We start from the raw sequence: 19,076 nt of genomic DNA, 5'->3' as shown, positions 1-19,076 counted from the left end.
GGTCATGTGTGCGTGCTTTGCCCCGCGCGCGCCTTGCGTTCAGCAGTCGTTTCTGGCCTGTGGCGCGCGTATCACGTTGTCTCGCCAGCATCTTGCTCTCACAGTTCTCTTTTATCATCTCTTACTCTTTATCTCAGCAGAGCGCATCTCCGAGGCAGATACGTACACGACTTTTATCTGTTTGCTGTGACTTCCTGCTGTTCGACAAGATAAAATATGTCGCTGTGAGAGAGCATTCAGGATTTTTATCAGACAATGGGACGCACGAGGCCGTTCGTTAAGAAGAAGCTTGTTTACTCGTGGATGACGATCAAGAGAGACAAATTCGCCGTGTAGTGAAAAAGTCTCTCGGTATAAGAAAAGAAAACGATATATTTGTTGTTTCAATTTTTGACTTTGGACGCTGTGCAAGTTTCATGAAGTGTTAATTCCGACGGAAGTTGAACGATTCTGCTATCTCGTACACACTCTACCGTTGCTGTTGTTGATTCACTGTTTATACCCAGCGTATCACTACTCCTACAGTGTTGTCGATTGTGTGTGCGTGCGATATTTTTTTATTATAAAAAAAATCCGTCCCATTTCACGTGCTCACAAGTGAATTACGTAAGACTGTCTTGGACGCTATTTCTTTTAAAGGCGCCAAAAATTTCTCCCTGTCGGAAAAAATACCTATGCAATAGTACAAGGAAATTTACATTGCAGCAGTATTAAATCTTAAGACTTGTTTTTACCTTAGATATATCGTGTACACGCTTTTCGCGAATTCTCTTAGATTCCTCTTCTGTACAAACAACGCAACTGGACAAGATGTTTTTTAGCGGGTTTGGATACTCCAATAGCGCTCCAAGTAGTCCTCCTTCACCAGGCAAAGGAAGTTTATGGGGCAGTGTTTATAGTCCATTCAAAAAGTAAGTTTTCGTGGTTTCTCAGAAAATACTGATTCAGTCTGTTTTTATCAAGCATTGATTGTTCTATTTTTAAAGCAAAGTCAGATCGAATATGTTTTCTTTATGTCATGGGCAATGCGGAATAGATTATGAAACTAATGTAACGATAAAAATGGGATATTTCTCATGGTTTGATTTTCATTACTGTTGAGCTTTTATTCTTGCGTTAAATGTATCACATAGTGATAGAAATTTATATACAACAATAGAAATAGAATTACTATTGAGTTGCAGTACCTGCTCATGATATTTTTTTCATCTGTTCCTTGGAAATTACTCATTTTGAAATCTAAATCAAATGTGATTGAATTTACTCTAAAGTCCATCCTGTATTTACTTTCACATTGAAGTTGCATCATAAACCAGCCGCATAAGTTTTCGCAGTCATTCATAATTATTCCAGACCACTGTTTAAAAATTGGATTGATCAGCTCGATCGACGCGCGGAAGTGGAAATTACCTTTGATTTATTGCCTTTGCGCGCGTCACTACTGCCATGTCGATTTCCATATCGCCGCGGTGATTTTCTCACTGTCCCCACTGGCGCGCAAACAAGCAAACACCTACGCCTGCTACATCAAAGTGCAACGCGACATATATATAGGAGGTAACTCGGAGGGACTGGAGTGCAGAGATGTAGTGTAGCTGAGCAGGAGATGCTCGCTTGCCGGTCATCTCGACGAACCGTCAAACAAAGCGGTAATTTTTGCGATTAGGCTTAATTATTCGTCCGGCACGTCGAAATACGTTTAACCGGCCTGCTTGCGCTCTACACTACCTGCTAACAGATGCTAACTACTGGCATCATTCGTCCGATATTCATTGCACCAATTTTTAATTCGTCCGGTGTCCACCGACAGGAATTATTTTGGCTGGAACTATAATATACGTTGTGTACGTAAGATTCTGCGAATGAAGCAGGTAATAACATTTATTTCTGTCGATTCATCTTCAAAGTAACCAAAGACGTCGACTTTTCGATTTAAATCATTTTAATTTCGGAATCAACTTTGTTAACAGGCGTGTCGTTGCATTCAGCTTACATTAATAAATGCGTAATCCTCGAGTCGTCATCGATTGCCGTGGAACTGCCCGTGGAAATCCAAAAACGGAGAACTCAAACGCGCATTCGGCGTCAATAACGCGTCGTATTAAAGGCGAGGTCTATTTAAAATTCAAAGGCAAACAGGCAGAATTACGGGAAATTTGCTATTGCGCGTCCGCACTCACGCACGTTACCGCAGCATCGCGAGAGTTGGACCAGCGCGCACAATGAAGCTATGCTGCTCTGCCCTCGTTGGATATTGATCACTAACATGCGCAGCCTCCCCTCTTCTTCTCCTTCTTCCTGGCTTTTTTTCTCGCACTGACGATGACGTCAGGGCTGATCCGACATTCGTCAAAGACAATATGCCGTCGAAGAACGATCGATCGATCAATTGCTTCGATTACTTGGCTGCTCTCGTCCCCATCGCCGCGCCTTTTCGCGCGCTGCGTCTACTTCAACGGTGTCGGATAGACACAAACAACGCGAGATAGTAAGACAGATTGCGCATGCGTTGCACGTGTTTCTCTTTCGTTGCATCTGCGGCAAGTTCGAGCTTGCAAGTGTCGAGTTCAATAGCATGCGACTGTATGGATTTCGCGAGCTGTGAAGGAGTTTATCAAGGTCGACAAAAGAGTACAATGTCAGAGTTGCTAGTAGGACAACTTGTCTTTTGTACGATTGACCGCGTTGCAGGTTTTTGCACGGCAGGGGCTAACCGTTGGCATCATCAATTATTTTACACTTGATTGTCAATTGGTCTTGACTTGAATATTAGAATTTCGACGTTCCCAAAGTCATGGGATCTGTTCCGAAATCCAGAACGAATTCAATTATTACATTGTTCAAATATCGTTGAAGATGAAACAGTTTCTAATTTAATTCAAGAATCGTCAAATGAAAATAAATGCAAAAAAAATTAATCTAGTGTAGAGAAAATTAAAGTAGGAATATTACGACCGATGAAACTGTTCGAGCCCAAAGATACTGCTTCAGATAGTACTGCAGTTGCCTCGCAGTAAAAATGATTGCTACATACTTCGAGGGTTCTCAAACACGCAATAGCCCATTAAACTCGCACTTCCAATCATCATTCGTGGTGACATGCAATTCAAAAAGAAATCAAATCAATAACCCTTGACTCAAACTTACTTTAATATCCAGTCTATCAAATACGATACTGCACATGACTTCAGGTGCAAACAATAATTCTCGTGGTATCTCTCTCTCTCTCTGTTTCTCTCTCTCTCTCTCTCTCTCTCTCTCTCTCTCTCGCAGAATTGAAAGCACGTACGTGCTTACAATCGTCTCGGGAGAGCTCATCGAGCTCGGTCATTCATCCAAATTAAGGTTGCGTGCGTATACCCTCGGATCCAAGAGTAGTACTACACAGTATAAAAAAAGCTCTCTCGCGCGCGTCTGGAGAGCCGAGCACGTATGCAAGCTCACGCAGGAAGCGCGCGGTCAGATGTCTGAGGGACTATTTTTAAAAGTCCCCTTCTGTTATATGGGCAAAATAAGGGCTCTCAACGTCACACGCACACTCACGCACGGTTGCGCACGCATATCCGCTCGCGTACATTATCGCAGGAAGCTTTTATGTAGTGCGCGCGCCTACGGGCAGCTCTGCGCGCGGATGCGAGTGGCGCGAACGGAGGACGCGATGCCGATTACGATAATCGTCGCTTTGTCATGCTGCTATCTTATCGTTCGATAAATGAACTCCTTTTTAGAGATTCCGAAAGTGAGATTTTCCATATACTGTACCGACAAATTGCGTCTCATTAAAATGCCACTCGCAGGGCTATTTCTGCGCGACGGCTATTTCAGTTGCCTTAAAGCCGCGGCACTTTGCTCATACGACATAGCGGCTAAGCTTTATCTACTTGCGCATGCGAAACTACTCTTCTGCGCAACTTGCAGACGACAATTATTTTCACTTCTTCCTTTTCTTCTTCTCCTCCTCCCCTCCTCCTCCTTCTTCTTCTTCTTCTTCTTCTTCTTTTTTTTTTTTAATCAGATGAAGCCCACACAAAGATTCTCAGAACTCCATATTTGTCGACTCGGAGTACGCACATAGTGTCATTTGTTACTTTCATCCCTTACCATAACATGCCAGCAGGCGAATTATTCGAGCGTCTCTATCAACTAAACAATATTTCAACAGTTGCTTTGATGCGGCTCTTTCGCGTTGATGACTGTTTTATACGATATATAATTCTTTCGATGATTTTCAATCATTTCAATTGCTTGTTGTTTCAGCACCAATACGCCAATTCCAAAACTACCAGCCATGGATCAAACGGTGGTTAATGGTGAGTATCATTTTTACGTTCGATACAAGATATGATTCTTCAATGCAAACGATCACACGCATCGGCCTACATAATCGTCAACTGTAACAAATTACTCGCGCAAAGGGTACAATTATCACAGATTACTTCCTCTCCTTTTCTCTCTTTCATCGACCGGACAATTATAAAATGATATCAAATCGTGTACGTATAATTTGTCGCCTCGGGATGCATCGTTTCATTGGGTACGTCATGGTACACGAACGAGAACAATAGAATCGTCTTATACATACATGTTTTTTTTCTCTCTTTCTCTTCCTTTCCGATATGGAACATTTTTGAAGGGATATAATCCGATCGTTCAATGAAGCTTATCAAGATCAATAGACCGATATGTCAGTCCCCTTCAATATAGCTCGGACGGGAAGTGTCGGTAATTTTCCGTTTAACGACTTTCTATTTTTCCTCTCTCGAACGCATTGTCCGATCGGTATATTTACGCTGCAAATGAGCGAAATGATTGTTTAATAAATTTATCCGAGTAGAGACTGAAGGTTGATTCAATCGGGCGAGTTGCAAGCTTATCTCGCTCTCTCGCGACGGCGGCTCTCAAACTTTCAAGCATCAGTGGAACTTCGGATCGAAAATAGCCGCGAGCGGCCTCTCATCGCCACCATGATATATTTATCTTGCCATTATCAGTTGACGACGTTTCTTTCCGTTAATAATTACACGCGCGTCGCCCTTTTTTTCTCTCACTTCCAAGCGCTTAGATTTACTAGCGCATATAGTATACTTGAATCAGCGGATAATCCACGAATATGCACGTGATGTACAGCATTCTACAGATATCCGATGATAATTGTGAGCGATTTCAAAAATAAAATAACTCTCTGCTCTTACATCCAAATCTTGAATCTTCTTAAGCTAATTCTACTGGACTAAGACGGAGAATCAACTCGAGCATGTTGGCGCGACGCCTGTTATTATTATCATCGTTGGCTGCAGGCGGGATTGTCTCTGCATCGTCGTTGTCGTTAGAGTACGACGGTTAATAGGATTATTTTAGCTTAAAAGTAGATCTTAGCAGTTAATTGAAGACATTTTGGGAAGCGAATATTTTTTATTATAATTTTTCATTGCGTTGGTTTTTTTATGATACTTACTTTTTTGTCGAAAAATTCGATAAGTAGTTGCACAGTATATAATAAATGATATAAGACTGTAGTAATATATCTACGCGTATTAGAGTACAAGAGGGAGTGTAAGTGAGCGAGTGGGAGAGAAAGAGAGAGAGAGAGAGAGTTCTGCGTAGCAGAAATCTACCAAGAGTGGAAAGCGACAGTGAGGGTCCATCATCTAAAAATGAAAACATGCCTTGCGTTAAGGAATCCAGCTCGACCGGGATTTAAGACCATCAGAGTCGAGTTCAGGTGTGGACGAAAATTTCGAGCCCTCTGATCAGCTAGAACAAACTATTGCAGGTCTGACGCAGAGTTTGAGACCCGTCGTGACACGAAATAGAAATAAACAAGCTCGTACACTTAGCGAGATACTACGGCAACACAGACAGAATAGGACAGAGTACTGTTTTTATTTAATAAATTAATTGTAATCGATGAAATTTGCAAACAATTCAGTATTATACTCCAACTACAAATGATTTGTTAAAAATAAGCGAATAAAACGAAATGTAGAAAAAAAGTTGAAAAAATGTGCTTATGTAAGATGCATCATTTGGTATTAAGGTCGAAATATGTCCATTTACAAAATTCTTCCATTACTATTAATATATTAGACGAAAACGGCTCACTGCCCTACGCGAAGTGCGTGAAAGTGTGAGCTTGATTATATCTATTTCGTGCCACGAGAGAGTCACCCCGACCAGCAGTCTAGATGTCGGATCCCAATAGTGTACGCTGTGCGGCTTCGTCGGTGAGCGTTTAGTTTTAATTTTGTTCTTTCAATATTAAGTCTGCTGGTAAATTAAGAATAACCGTTGACACTTTGACATTGTTAGCAGTCCCACGATAACATGGAAGGTGCACAGCGAAACGAGTAGTTGATATATTATACAAATATTATTATTGAAGTAAGTAACAATGAGACATGAAACAGTTCAATAAGATAAGCAGATTATTCGCTCACTAATTGTATTAGCAACGCGTGCCCGCAGCTTCTCAAGCGTGTGGCAATAAAAGCCCATGTTAACGAGCGGTAAAACGGAAACGAAAGTCAGTTTTTATTAGACCTCTCACTTTACTTTAGTCGTTCAGCAAGCAAGTCGCGCATGTGGACGTAACTATTACCGTTCATATGTATTTCAATGGATACAAGGGGAAGGGGGCATCGAACCGTCAGCGCATCTAATTGAATATGCACTAATTTGGAATGAACCGTCCTCACGAGTAAAGAGTATATTTGAATTTTGTCCAACCGAGAGTGCCAGAAGATGTGTTCGATATTCTGGATCTGGCAAGCATTACCGAACGGCGATCTTCTCGCCGACAGAACAAGCGAATTCGCTGAAACGATATTATCTATTGCTCCAAATCTCCACGTGCCAATGATGGGGTTATCATTGAGCGCAGTATTGCTAAATAGACTTCGAATCAATTTATTTGACGTTAGCGCAGTCTACAACTGAAAGTATGTTGCAAATTGCTAATCTTTTATAGAGCACGGTTCAAAGCTCTTCTTAGCGCCAGGAGATACTACTGCATTTTCTTTATTTCTCCTGTGCGCGTCTACTATTGTAGACTCACGGGCGTGACACGAATTGCTAGACTAAAAGAATCCGAAGCGTACATTCTAGACCTATCTATCGAATGACTTGGAGAAATCCGATCAAATTAGATCGTTTCATCTTTTTATTGGCATAAAAATGCAGCCACTGCATTTTCTAACGTTACTTATTTTTTGACAATGATTGAAAATGAAAGTTTTACCTTTGTTAATGGCGTAGGTTTTAAATAATATAGGAGAACTAAATCCGCGTTATTTAAGTTTTGGTATGTCGCTTTCATAATTCTATCAGTGCGAACTTTGGCGCGAACCTTTAATTAGAATTTATCTGGTGAGCAGCGCTTGGGACAGGCAGTTCGAATGATTAATGATAGCAGCTGACCGCAGCCAAGTAAACGAAACGTGTGACTCGCAAACATTGCCAGAGACAATTTTCAACGCAGTCAAAATTTATCACCGGTTCATGTTACGACACTCGAGCATAAAGCTTAATTTTGCATCGCGAGGTAGTAACGAAAGCATGGTGAAATGGCCGAAAAAGTTTTTCATTCCGCGGTCAGATAAAAATGTTGTCTTTACGAGACTTAGCGCGCGGATTTATTTTATCACGCGTTCGTGCAACGAGAACGCAGTTTATTATTCCCTAGTTTGGCGGAAAGATGACTATTTGGAAAACGGCCTGCCTAGATTAGAAGGCACAAGATGTGTAAAATGCGTGCACCTCTACCAAAAATAAAAGAAGATGCGGTTGAACGTGCGCGCGTCTGTATACCGAGATGTGTCTATTAATATTTAAGTTTATCTTGGGCACTTTCAGTACTTCTGCGGTATTTAGCATTTTCAAAATTAGTTTTGTTGGTGTTTATCAAAGGATTATTTATTATATATACGACGGCTTCAAAGAACTGAATACTTAAAAAAATTCATCTATAAATGTAGCGCCAACTGAAATTCAAGATATACATCCAAGCGTCGTCGGAACGGCGTTCGATCTGTCTTTATTACTTCATCAAGAGATATGTTATCCGCGTGTGTGCTGCGAAGAGAAGAATAACAACCTTTATACGCTCGCGATCGCCTCTTCTGTTTCGTAGTTTCGTAACACTTGCAGAATAAAGTAGTATATTCGCGCACTCTCCCTTTTCCGTAAAGTCAATGAAAATAACAACAAAATTTTGAATAGTGTCATGCAGATGGAAAAACGAGTAATAATATATTTAAAATTTATAAATCGTTAGAACCATTATATTTAAAAACGAAGCTGGATCTTCCTCAATACAATCCATAATATACAAGAGCAAAGTCTATGTACTGCTGCTCAAAGGAAAACATTTATTTACAATTCAATGATCATCGTGAGTAACCGTCACTCATTGTAAGTTTGTTTTAAATAATATAATTAGACTGTCTATGCTAAAAATACTCGCTCGTAAAATATACTCAGTGCATGTTGTGTCCTCTGAACGTAGCTTCTTTAATACTACGAAATAACTTTCAACATTTTCTATCATGCATTGTTTCTTTTTTACGAAAATTGAATTTTGGAATTCCTTTTTCTCACTGTAAAAAAGCAGATAATTATTATTAAAAATGTCACATTGAAATTGACCCGCAAAGCTGGAAAGAATCCAATACGCGCAGACACTCCTTCGGTAGAAGAAAAAAAATACATAGATGCGTAGCGCCAAGAGTGTGCTCTACTCGCATTTATAGAAAACGAACGAATAAAGGTGTAAGGTGAAGCGACGCGCAACGTAGCCAAGTCTATTCTGTGTCAATAGTAGTTCGGCAGCTGCAGTCTGTCAGTCGCGCGCAGTACTTTGAAATGCGGTGTGTTATTGCAATTTAAAACTTCGCGCACCTCGACTCGCCTCTTCTTTTCGGCCTGAAAATGCTTCGCCGGCCGTGGAATGGGATGCAGCAGTTCCAGTCACGAGGAAGTCTCGATGCTCGCGCGAATTTTCGGTATACATATTAACGAGCCTTTCGCACTGAAAAATTGTGACGCGCAGTGATTTATTGATGAACGTCTGCATGCCTCTTGTGTTGGTTTAAGGCTCTGTTACATAATGGCTGAAGTTTACTTGTTAACTTAACTTTTCAATCGACGAGATTTCGATGTTTTTGCTTTACGTATATGAAAAAAAATGTTAAGAGTAAGCAGCGAATGCAAGAATGTCTATTGCGTTTGAATGCATAATCTTTAGATTCAATCTCGTGGAAAAAGGGAATAGATTTTACTTTGAGTGCTTTTGGCTGGTACAAGTTCCATGTGCCAACTTCGCAAAATCTGCATTCAGGGTCGTTGCTTTGAAATATTATTCATCATAGACTCATTTCTGGCATGAAACCAACGCTGTCAAAAGGTCCAATGGTAGTAGGAGAGTGTTGGATATTTTCTATATCAAATCATTATACATTTCTCTTCTTTTCAAACTCAGATGAAAACTCGAGTGAAAAAAGAATTCCGTTTTCATTGTATCTTATCCAACGACACATATTTATTGCTTTATTGAGTTGGGCAAAATTGGAATCTGTTATGGTATGCAATATGATAGATTTTTTTAATTTAGAGTATCGTTGTGTGTAACTCGAGATGGCACGAATTGTGTTATAGTCTCCGTCGACATTGTATTTTGAATTGAATCATATATTTTACATATAAACCACAAGATATTTGTAAAAAAATATTCAACTATATTCTTAAAATAGTGAATCAAAACATAAGCGACACATAAAAAAATCGAATATCTCATTACGATCTGAAGTTGCATAAATTTTCAGTAACAATGACACATTGCGATCTCAGTTGTAAATGAACTAATGTAAGCCAATCTAGCCACATATTTTTTTGTTTACGATCGCGGTTAAATAACATGGCTCAAGATTCTATGCAATTCATTGGAAAAATTCAATGGTGCACACATCACTGACAGATAATCTTTCTTTTTTTTTTATGAAAGGTTAACTTGCTTATTTTATTAAAACATCATACGTAAAAATTGCAGGTATCAGTGCTAAGTCGCCGGGGAAATCGTCCCCAATAGGCGGAGGTATGGGTGGCGGTCAAGGTATCGTAGGAGCCGGCAGGACAATGAAAGAGTGCGAGGATCAACTGGGAGCTCTTAGGAAGGAAAACTTCAATCTTAAATTGCGTATCTATTTCCTAGAGGAACGCATGGGCATTACGTCTGCCGATGAAGATGCTATCAAGAAAAACATTGAGCTCAAAGTAAATTTCTCTTTTTATAGAATGTGCAGTTTTATTTATTTTGCTAGAAAATATGCGTTGTTTGTCATTTTTCGTTCGGAAACTTTACTAATCGTATTTTGCAAATTTATTTATATTTTCAGTGACTTTTCAGTCAGTGAATTTTCAGTCATCGTATACACAAGCATATTTTCTAAAGTTCTAAATGAATGAAGTTTGAAAAAACTTATTTGTTTTCATAGCCACGCCTTGTAAACAGTTCGAAATTAATTTACATTGTTTTTAGGTTGAGAATGAGTCATTGAGGAAAGAATTAATAGAGAAGCAGGAACTTCTTAGTCAAGCGGCAAAGGCAATGCAATTTACTGAAGAACAAAAGCAAGAGTATGCAAGAAATCAAACTCAATTTCAGCAAGCCTTTGAACAAGAGCGAGAAAGAGCAGATAGACTCGAAAAAGGTGTGCAAAATTATAGTTATAGTGTTGTTCAATTGGCTCTTTATTGAACTAAACAATTTCGTTTTCTTTTACAGAACTCGATGAATGCAAAGAACGATTGAATGATGCTACGTATTACGAAGACACATATGGCATTACACCTCAGAAGGCTGTAGAGCTGAAAGAGAAGATGGAAGAGTTCAAAGCATCTTTAGAATCGGAGGTGTGTGACTGTAGATGATTACATTATTTTCTTGTTAGAAAATATGATTCAATAATAATATATGAGTACTTCATATGAAAATCAAATTAATATATTGTTATTGAATCATATTTTCTTCTTATAGTTGAAACAAACGGCGGCTAGTTTGGAGGAAGAAAGAAATTGGGCTCAAGAACTCGAAAACGAAAATAACGAATTGAAAAAACGTTTGGAGACTGAGATCGCTTTAAAAGATAAATTATCATTGAAGAAGGATAATGAAATTGAAGCCCTAAATGAAAAGATTAAGGAATTAGAGGTTGATATTTTCAATAAAAACGGTACGTTGCAACAACTTAGAAAAGAAATTACAGAAAAGGATAAGATCTTGAGTGAGAAGTGTGACTTATTGGAAGAAAAGTGTAGAGCTTATGAAGAAGTTACAACGGTCGCGGAAAAAAGGAAGAAACAAGTTGATCAATTGAGATTATCAGTAAAATCAAGAGATGATGCTCTCACTGATCTCAACAATAAGAATCGCTCACTTCTCCAGCAGGTAATTAGCGTCTTTTGATGTTGATCAAGTGTTGTAAGCTTAACATTTGTATTTTTATCTTACAGTTTGAAAGTAATTTCACGAAAAGTTGCGTTTCTCCTCAAAGTCCTTCTATATTTATTGAAGAATCTCAAAACATCCGAAAAACTTTCAATCTTAGCAGTCCATCGAAAAGTATGAATGGTTCAATAGATCTGGAACCCACTACCGAAAGATCGAGACTAGCTTATGACTTAAATACAACTGCAGAAAAAATGAGTTCTCCAGATTTAAGAAAAGTTGGTATTAGTTCAATGGTGAACGTTAATAAAGTAGGTTATTTGTGAGCCCAAAAACATTATTATCAAAAATATCTCATAATTTTTAATCTTTAGGAGCTCGAAGACAAAGAAAAAGAAATCAAAAAGCAAGAAGAAATAAAAAAGCAATTGACACTCAAGCTTTATAGTGCGCAGCAAATCGCGGAAGATAAAGAGCAAAAGTTGAAGAAATTAGAAGTTGATCATAAAAAGGCTATCCAAATGCTTCAAGGCTTTATGAAACGTCATGAACAGCTCGAAGACAAACAAACAAAAAAAGATCGGAGGATTATGGAATTAGAGGTTGAGTTAAGCAGACTACGCAATGAAAACACAAAGGCTTCTAGAAACAGCATTAACACTTCTTCGAGGAAAAATATTAGCAATGAACTAATCGATAGTCCAGAACGTGATAACAATCGACAGGTACTTGATAGTAACATTTAAACTGCATGTATTTTTTGACGCACTTGCTGTATGATAGAGCATAGATTAATTTGACAAAACATATATGTTATCTTACTTTAGGCTTACAACTGTTTCCCTGTTACACGAGAAATTAAGGGCAATAGCGCAATTTACACATTCTCATTCGCATCTTGAGAGAAAAACTGAATTTTTTTTCCTGTGCATTTTACTTTCCGCACTGATTTATTTAATGCACGCTTGCGCTTATAAATTTACTATTGCTGTTAGTGGGATATATTTTATTTTATATTTCTTTTTATATTTATTTTTTTTATTATTGTAGTATTACATAATGAGTAATGCTTTTATCGCAATGAATAATTTTTTAGCAATGCAAAAATAAATGATTTATTTTACACAAGCTAATTGTTACTTCTAACCACAAACAAATTCCAATTGATCCTCGACCGATCAATCCAAAATCGATCGAAATAACACAATGGAAAAAGAAAGCCTAGTCATTAAAATAACCGCTTTGATGCCAAATTATTCTCATTCACACTGACGCTGACGCTTTAAATAACGAAGGAAGTCACGTTATAAATACACACATAGTAGCCTGGTCAACCAAAATCACGCGTACCTCCATTAGCAAATTTTTAAGTCTCTCTCTTTCTCTCTCTCTCCCTCTTTCTCTTCATTCTCTCTTCATCCTCTTTTTATTATCTCCTCATTTCGACTCGCCAATAGCAAACGTTTACTAAAATAGATTATTATTTATTAAATCATATTTAAATTAACTCGAGTACACATGCATTTAAGTATCTTATGCTTCATAAAAATGTAATCCACATCAGTTCTTCAAGCTTATAAATCGTTGCTAGCAACCGAAGCAAAGAGGAAAAAGATTCTCTTTCTCTCTGTCGGCTATAAATAGTCCCAGGCGTCGCGTTGCGAGTTAGCTTCTGTACGTGCATTCACTTCAACGAGCAGCGCAAGCTCGCATCGACAAACGACGCGTTCGCGCGAGAATCGACATCGAACTTTTTGTCTCTTTCTTTCTTTTATTTTTTAATCGAAACGAAACAGCTTCCGATTTACTGTGTTTCACTGTCGATATATACGATTCAAACGACGAAATCGACGGACGCTAATATATTTATCGAGCACGTTCGATTTATGCAAAATAATACGTAACACGATAAGTTTTCGATCGCATTGGACCTTTATTTTTGCACAATTTACTTTTGAATCTAGTGTTAAAAGTTGATACATTAATTTGTGTACGCTAATCCAACGAAGAGTCGTTTGTTCGGAGTAACTTTCATTCAATAAAGTTTTATATAAATATAAAATAAAAGCTATGACGGCGTTTTCCTGTTTGTGTGCTTCAAAGCGAATGGAGGTACGTAGGAAGTTGCCTATAATGTAACTTCAGTGTAATTTATTACTATCTACATTCACAACGTGCTTAACTTTCCGGGCTTTGACCTCTTGAGTTTAATACATTAATACATGAGTCTGTGATTGCATTGCTGTTGACATGTGAGCATTTTTTTGAGATTACTAGCTTGACACTTTTTTAGTTTTAATTTTTTTACTATTGGGAAGACGATTAAGTACAAACTTATCGTATTATCGAAATTCTATCGATGTTTTTAATTTTACATAAAATTATGAAAATCGTGACAGTTATTAATATTTCTATATAATGCAATTATGGATATATTTAAAGTTGTAAAGTTCTGTGTTTGAAATACTTTCAGTTGTAGGAAAAAATATTGACGTTAATTAAATTGTTAGACTTTAAAACCAGTAGCGCATTTTATTTTTGGCAAACTTTAAGATATTCAGCTAGTTTATCTTTTCTAGGAGCCAATCATAGTTACTTTTGTATCCCCGAGAAGTTGGGAAGAGAAACCAAAATTTCAATGGCCAAAATGATATGTGAAAATCGTGTTTTGCCGTTTTATTCGATTTACATCTTTTTAACATTTTGTACAAATTTATTTTATAAACCATTTTGTAGCCTCTAATAGTTTGCTTTCCTGCTTTTTCTGGCTGTGGCATATTTTAAGCTTTGATATTGTATACTTTTGTGAATTACTAGTATTTACCAAATAAAATACATTTTTCTTCGAATCTTGTGTTTGCATTTTACTGATAATTGGAAAATAATTTGTATGCAGCAACGATTTGAGGAAATGGAAAGCAAAATTAATGAACTACGAGACCAAATCGACGCAATAAAGGCTGAGAAAATAATTTTAGAAAAGCAAATAAAAATTGAAACTGAGGTAAGATTTTCAAATACAAGGTTATACTGATGTTTATGAAGGAAATAACGTGGTAAATGTTAATGGTACGGAAAAAAAAGAATTCAAGTTTTCTCTAATTTCAACTAAGTATCGTTGTCAAGAAATTTTATAAATAGCTTGATGTAAAACTTCCGCTGATGGGAGCGTTGACTGGCACGTTTTAAATGGGTTTAATTTGCAACATGCACTCGTGTTTTAGACTAATAATATGGTAAACGAACACAAGTGGCGTCATCTACTTTATAATGAAAAATTATATTGATTAAATAACAGATAATCAAACTAAATGCTATTTCAAATTAACTAATGATAAATACAATGATATACTAACAATTATTTTATTTTTATAACTATTTTCAGGATCTAAATGATCGTCTGCTAGATAAAGATTTGAAAATTGAATGCCTGGAGTGTGAGAAAAATTCTATAAAGAATGAGTTGCAAATTAAGAATGAAGAACTAGAACAATTCAAGGCAACATGTAATCGAACAGATGCATACAAGCAAAACACGCAATATCTCGTCGACGTAGATAACTTACGGGAAGAAATCAATGCTAAGAACCAAGAGCTTGAACAGAAAAATCAATTGATCGAACATCTAAACAAAGAACTTCAAACGAGCACGCAAAACTTACAAAAACTCGTGAACACTGAATTGTGGAATAAAAACAAGGAGATCGCCAAATTACATAATCATATGACAGCATATCAATGCCAAGAAAAGACTCGTAACAAATCGGAATGCACTGAAGAAAGTGCAACTTCTCAATTAACAATTCTAGTTCGAGAGCTGAATGATATCGGCATTCAAGTGACGTTCACAAACGACGTTATACAACTCAATTATGTTAATTGCGATAAACCAGTTGACGTTTCAACATTGACCAAGTACATTCATAAACTGATTGCTCAGAAAATTGAACTCGAAAAAGAAGTTGACTATCTGAAATGGATAAAACTAGTTGCACAACCAGCGAACGATGCTGATACAAGCTTTTGTGATTCAACTGAAAAGGATAAGCAGTACTGCGAAGTTTTAAGAAGTCACTTAAAGGAGTTGGTTCAATTCATGAAGGAAATGTTGAAGAATGGCGATCAAACAAATAGTTTTGCACAAAACAAACAAAAAACAATTGCATTCGAAGCACTTATGAATTCAAAGATTCTTTCAGACGATTTCAAAAATGCACTGGAAGAGATTAAGCTAAAGGAATCCTATGATGTGACAATTAACAACAAAGGTAATCGAATCGACGGTTCCGTCAGGAAAAGCAAGTCCGACAATTTTATTGACATAAGAAATCAATTATCAAATCCATCAGACTCCGAAGCTTTTTCCGAACCTGACAGAATGGTGTCACTAGAGAGGATGGGTTTTACTGAAACAAGGTATAAGTGCTCTTCAAGAACTAGGTCTTCCAAATTTGTTAAAACATTTAGCGACTCCGAAGACTCAGTTGATTACCGACCGTGCCACAAAAGTTACCAAAATGATGTCGGCGACTTCGACGCAAATCGGCAAATTCTTGAACTAAAACAGATCAACTGCTTTTTATATTCCGAACTGATAGCTTTAAGAAATGAAATTAGTAAAACTGTAGTCGATGAGGTGACTATTCATTATTCAATCAAAATTATTCGTTATATCAATTATCATATTAAATTTATTTTTATTATTTTCAGACAATCAATAATAAGTTAAAACTACTCTTGAGTCAACTAGATAAATCGCGAGCATATTGTGAAAAGTTACAAAATACGTTAGAAAAAAAAATTCACGAATGTCACATTTTGAAGAAAGAAAGCAAACAGAACAGTATTCGCAAATTGCAATTGGAAAAAAAAATGTTCGATGTAGAAAATATGGTTTTTGAAGTTACCAAACAAAAAACAGAGTTACTACAGCATAAAGAAAGTACGGATAGGAAAACTACTGAAATATTAATTACATTGAATAAGGAAAATGAATTAGTAAGAAAATTTTGTTAATTAAATAACGAATTTTTATAGTCAGATTTAAACGTATTATTAATTCTATTATTGTTCATTTGTAGCAGCGTACTAAAATTAAAAAATTGGAAAACGACAGCGAGGAAGCAAAGGCAATGATCTTGCGACTTACAAGAGAGCTGGACCATCTCACGTTGACGCACAGTCAAATATTGGTAGAAAATACCAAATTAACCAATGATAAATTAAGACTAGAACAAGAATTAAGAAAATTCGAGAGCCGATACGATGTAACTGTGCGAACTCTTCAAGATAAATTCCAGAAAGAGGTTTGTAAATTGATAATATCGTATTTTACTAAATGAATTATTACAATTTTGAGTGAATATTAATTAGGTATCCGACTTAAATCAAATCAATGATTCACACAAAGCAAGATTACTCGAGTTAGAGGCTACAAACAAAGAACTTCGAAGGCATGTCGCAGTATGCGATGCTAGTGACTCAGCTCCAAGTTCCAGTGGTATTTCTTCTATTCCACTAGATGTTGCATCGAAACCACCATGTGATGATTTCATGAACGAATATTATGTTTCTAACGTAAAAGAGTCATATGCGCTAAAAAACTTTTTATTATTGGAAATTTTATTAATAAAAATATGAATTTGATACTTGTAGGGAACTCAGTATTGGCCGCCGGTAACTTATCCTGCATCGAGCGGACGTAGTAAATCAAGTTGCTCTCCCGACCTGGGCATCGAAAGTGATGCGGCTGGTTCATCTACAAGGCCATTGAAGGATACTTTAAAAATTACTGAATCAATGAACAACTTACTCAGTGATGATGACAATTATAACAACCAAGTACTCCGAGACGAGAACGTCGATAGCCCGCTACCTATTGAAGGTAAGTTAATGTATTATTGTTTTCTGAAAAATTTAATAGCCAATATTAGAATCGACAAAGGAATATTAAAATAAAATCTTCTGTAATTTTATTTCTTTCATAGGTGGGCTATTATACTATAGTATGTATCAGAGTCAATTGATAATTTTTAAAGCTTGTGGCAAATAATGCTTGTAAATTAGTAAAGCATTTATTCACTTGCTCTATTTAATAAATGTCTTTCAATGTACTATTTCATTCGTGCTACAAAATTGTCGTGCACTGTTGCATGGATATCGTAAATATTTATATTCAGTGTTGAACAATTTTTTTTTCATAATAAATTGTGTATTGAAAAATCAATATTGAATTACTGAAAATATAATTATCAATCATAAACTTATTATTTCTCATCAGTAAACTAATAATATTACAATGCACTTTCATCTTCATATTCTACTATTAAAAAACCTGTTATAGATTATAATATTTATGTGTATAGTGTCTCAACTATTCATATAAGTGATGTATTTAAAAAGGCAATACATTTTACATTGAACAAGTTTTTACTGATTGCCTTTTTATTTGCGTCTGATAACTTAACATCATATTTTTAAATCATTCATTTTGTGTAAAAACATAACATTGTGCATAAAGCATCTTAAAAATTTAATGTGCCACTATGTGTATTATACAGCTGAATATCTTTTAGATTAGCCTATTGCTTGACAATATAACAAATAAATATTTCATATTATATAAAAATGATACGATAAATTTTTAAATAATTTATAAATATCAATATTTATTATGCTACACTTATGTTACAAATTAAGCATTGTATCATTTTTGGAAACTGAATGATGTTTTTATATTACAGTCTAATAAAATTTACTTTGTTTTTATAGGTCTCGACGAGATCCAGTCATTAAAGCAAGAAAATGTAGCATTAAAAACGAGACTGATGAAAACACGAAGAGCACTTGAAGATACATTTGAGCATTTGTCAACTTCAAATAAGAATAAGAAGAATGTTGAAAAAGCAATCATAAAACAATTACTGATTACTAAAAGTATACTTAAGAAAACTAGAAACTATGAAGAAGCACAGTATGAAAATTAAATGTTTATGAAGGAAATGGTTGTTACTTATATTGATGAGAAAGTAAGTATCTTGAAAACGTATTAGGCGTTGCAAAGAGTTACCGATGGGTATTATTACTTACTGTATTTGCTCGATTATATAGTCTTTAAAGTTTGCTCTCTTAGATATATCATTATTGTTCTATGTCTATTGACATAGCCTTAAGATGAACTTCTTACACGTACAACTCTTATAATGATATATAAAAAACTTATTTTTACAAAAATGAACGAAATTTTGTCTGAAAAAACGAAAAGAAATTTAAATTAATATTGTTATAATATATGGACAGATGTGAAAAATGTATATTAAGAGATTTGTATATACATTTACAAAATATAGATTGTTATTGTACTTTTTCAATAATGTCTTTCAAATTATTTTTTACATTATTCAGGCGTAACTTACGTGCGATATTTCACGTATGTCAATTAGCCTGTTTTGCGTACGTGTTTGATTTATAAAGCACTTTATACAAACTCTTTAAGATTGTATATAATTTACAAGTCACAGAAATTCATCTGTAAATAAATCATTAATAAAGTGCCATTCTGTATTAAACTACGTGTTTCTCCATTCTTTCTCTGCAAGCGTCTTTTCTATTGACAATAACTAATGTTTGTAGTGCC

General features: G+C 36.0%; 1 protein-coding gene and 1 long non-coding RNA gene across 3 annotated transcripts; one reads left to right on the top strand and one right to left on the bottom strand.

Annotated features, from left to right (window-relative positions):
* Window positions 1-666: 666 nt before the first annotated feature.
* On the top strand, window positions 667-19,002 carry LOC131668733 (centrosomin). Of its 2 annotated transcripts, none has more exons than XM_058943139.1 (16): window positions 667-911; window positions 4,258-4,310; window positions 10,043-10,266; window positions 10,532-10,703; window positions 10,778-10,905; window positions 11,030-11,440; window positions 11,506-11,718; window positions 11,815-12,165; window positions 14,337-14,444; window positions 14,826-16,076; window positions 16,151-16,438; window positions 16,522-16,746; window positions 16,814-17,017; window positions 17,096-17,324; window positions 17,428-17,445; window positions 18,212-19,002. In XM_058943139.1, exons 1-16 carry the CDS (start codon window positions 811-813, stop codon window positions 18,424-18,426), a joined length of 4,191 nt encoding a protein of 1,396 aa, XP_058799122.1. In that variant the 5' UTR covers window positions 667-810; the 3' UTR covers window positions 18,427-19,002. The 2 variants fall into 2 exon arrangements, with proteins under 2 accessions (XP_058799122.1, XP_058799121.1); XM_058943138.1 differs by having other exon boundaries at window positions 11,506-11,751.
* LOC131668734 (uncharacterized) lies at window positions 728-1,862 on the bottom strand. The gene is made up of 3 exons (XR_009302312.1): window positions 1,411-1,862; window positions 1,188-1,357; window positions 728-859 (listed from the first exon to the last, which is right to left on the bottom strand). It is a non-coding gene; the product is annotated as an uncharacterized LOC131668734 (long non-coding RNA).
* Window positions 19,003-19,076: the final 74 nt, after the last annotated feature.

Source organism: Phymastichus coffea, unplaced genomic scaffold, assembly GCF_024137745.1.
Source record: "Phymastichus coffea isolate CEN01 unplaced genomic scaffold, Cenicafe_Pcof_1.1 PCOF00083, whole genome shotgun sequence".
NCBI lineage: Eukaryota > Metazoa > Arthropoda > Insecta > Hymenoptera > Eulophidae > Phymastichus > Phymastichus coffea.
This window is presented reverse-complemented; position numbering and strand designations above follow the sequence as displayed.

Coding starts and splice junctions, on each gene's coding strand:
- LOC131668733 (XM_058943138.1), top strand. CDS start 811: ATGTTTTTTAGCGGGTTTGGATACTCCAATAGCGCTCCAAGTAGTCCT. Junction 14,445..14,825: donor AAATAAAAATTGAAACTGAG/GTAAGATTTTCA, acceptor AACTATTTTCAG/GATCTAAATGATCGTCTGCT. Junction 16,439..16,521: donor TGAATAAGGAAAATGAATTA/GTAAGAAAATTT, acceptor GTTCATTTGTAG/CAGCGTACTAAAATTAAAAA.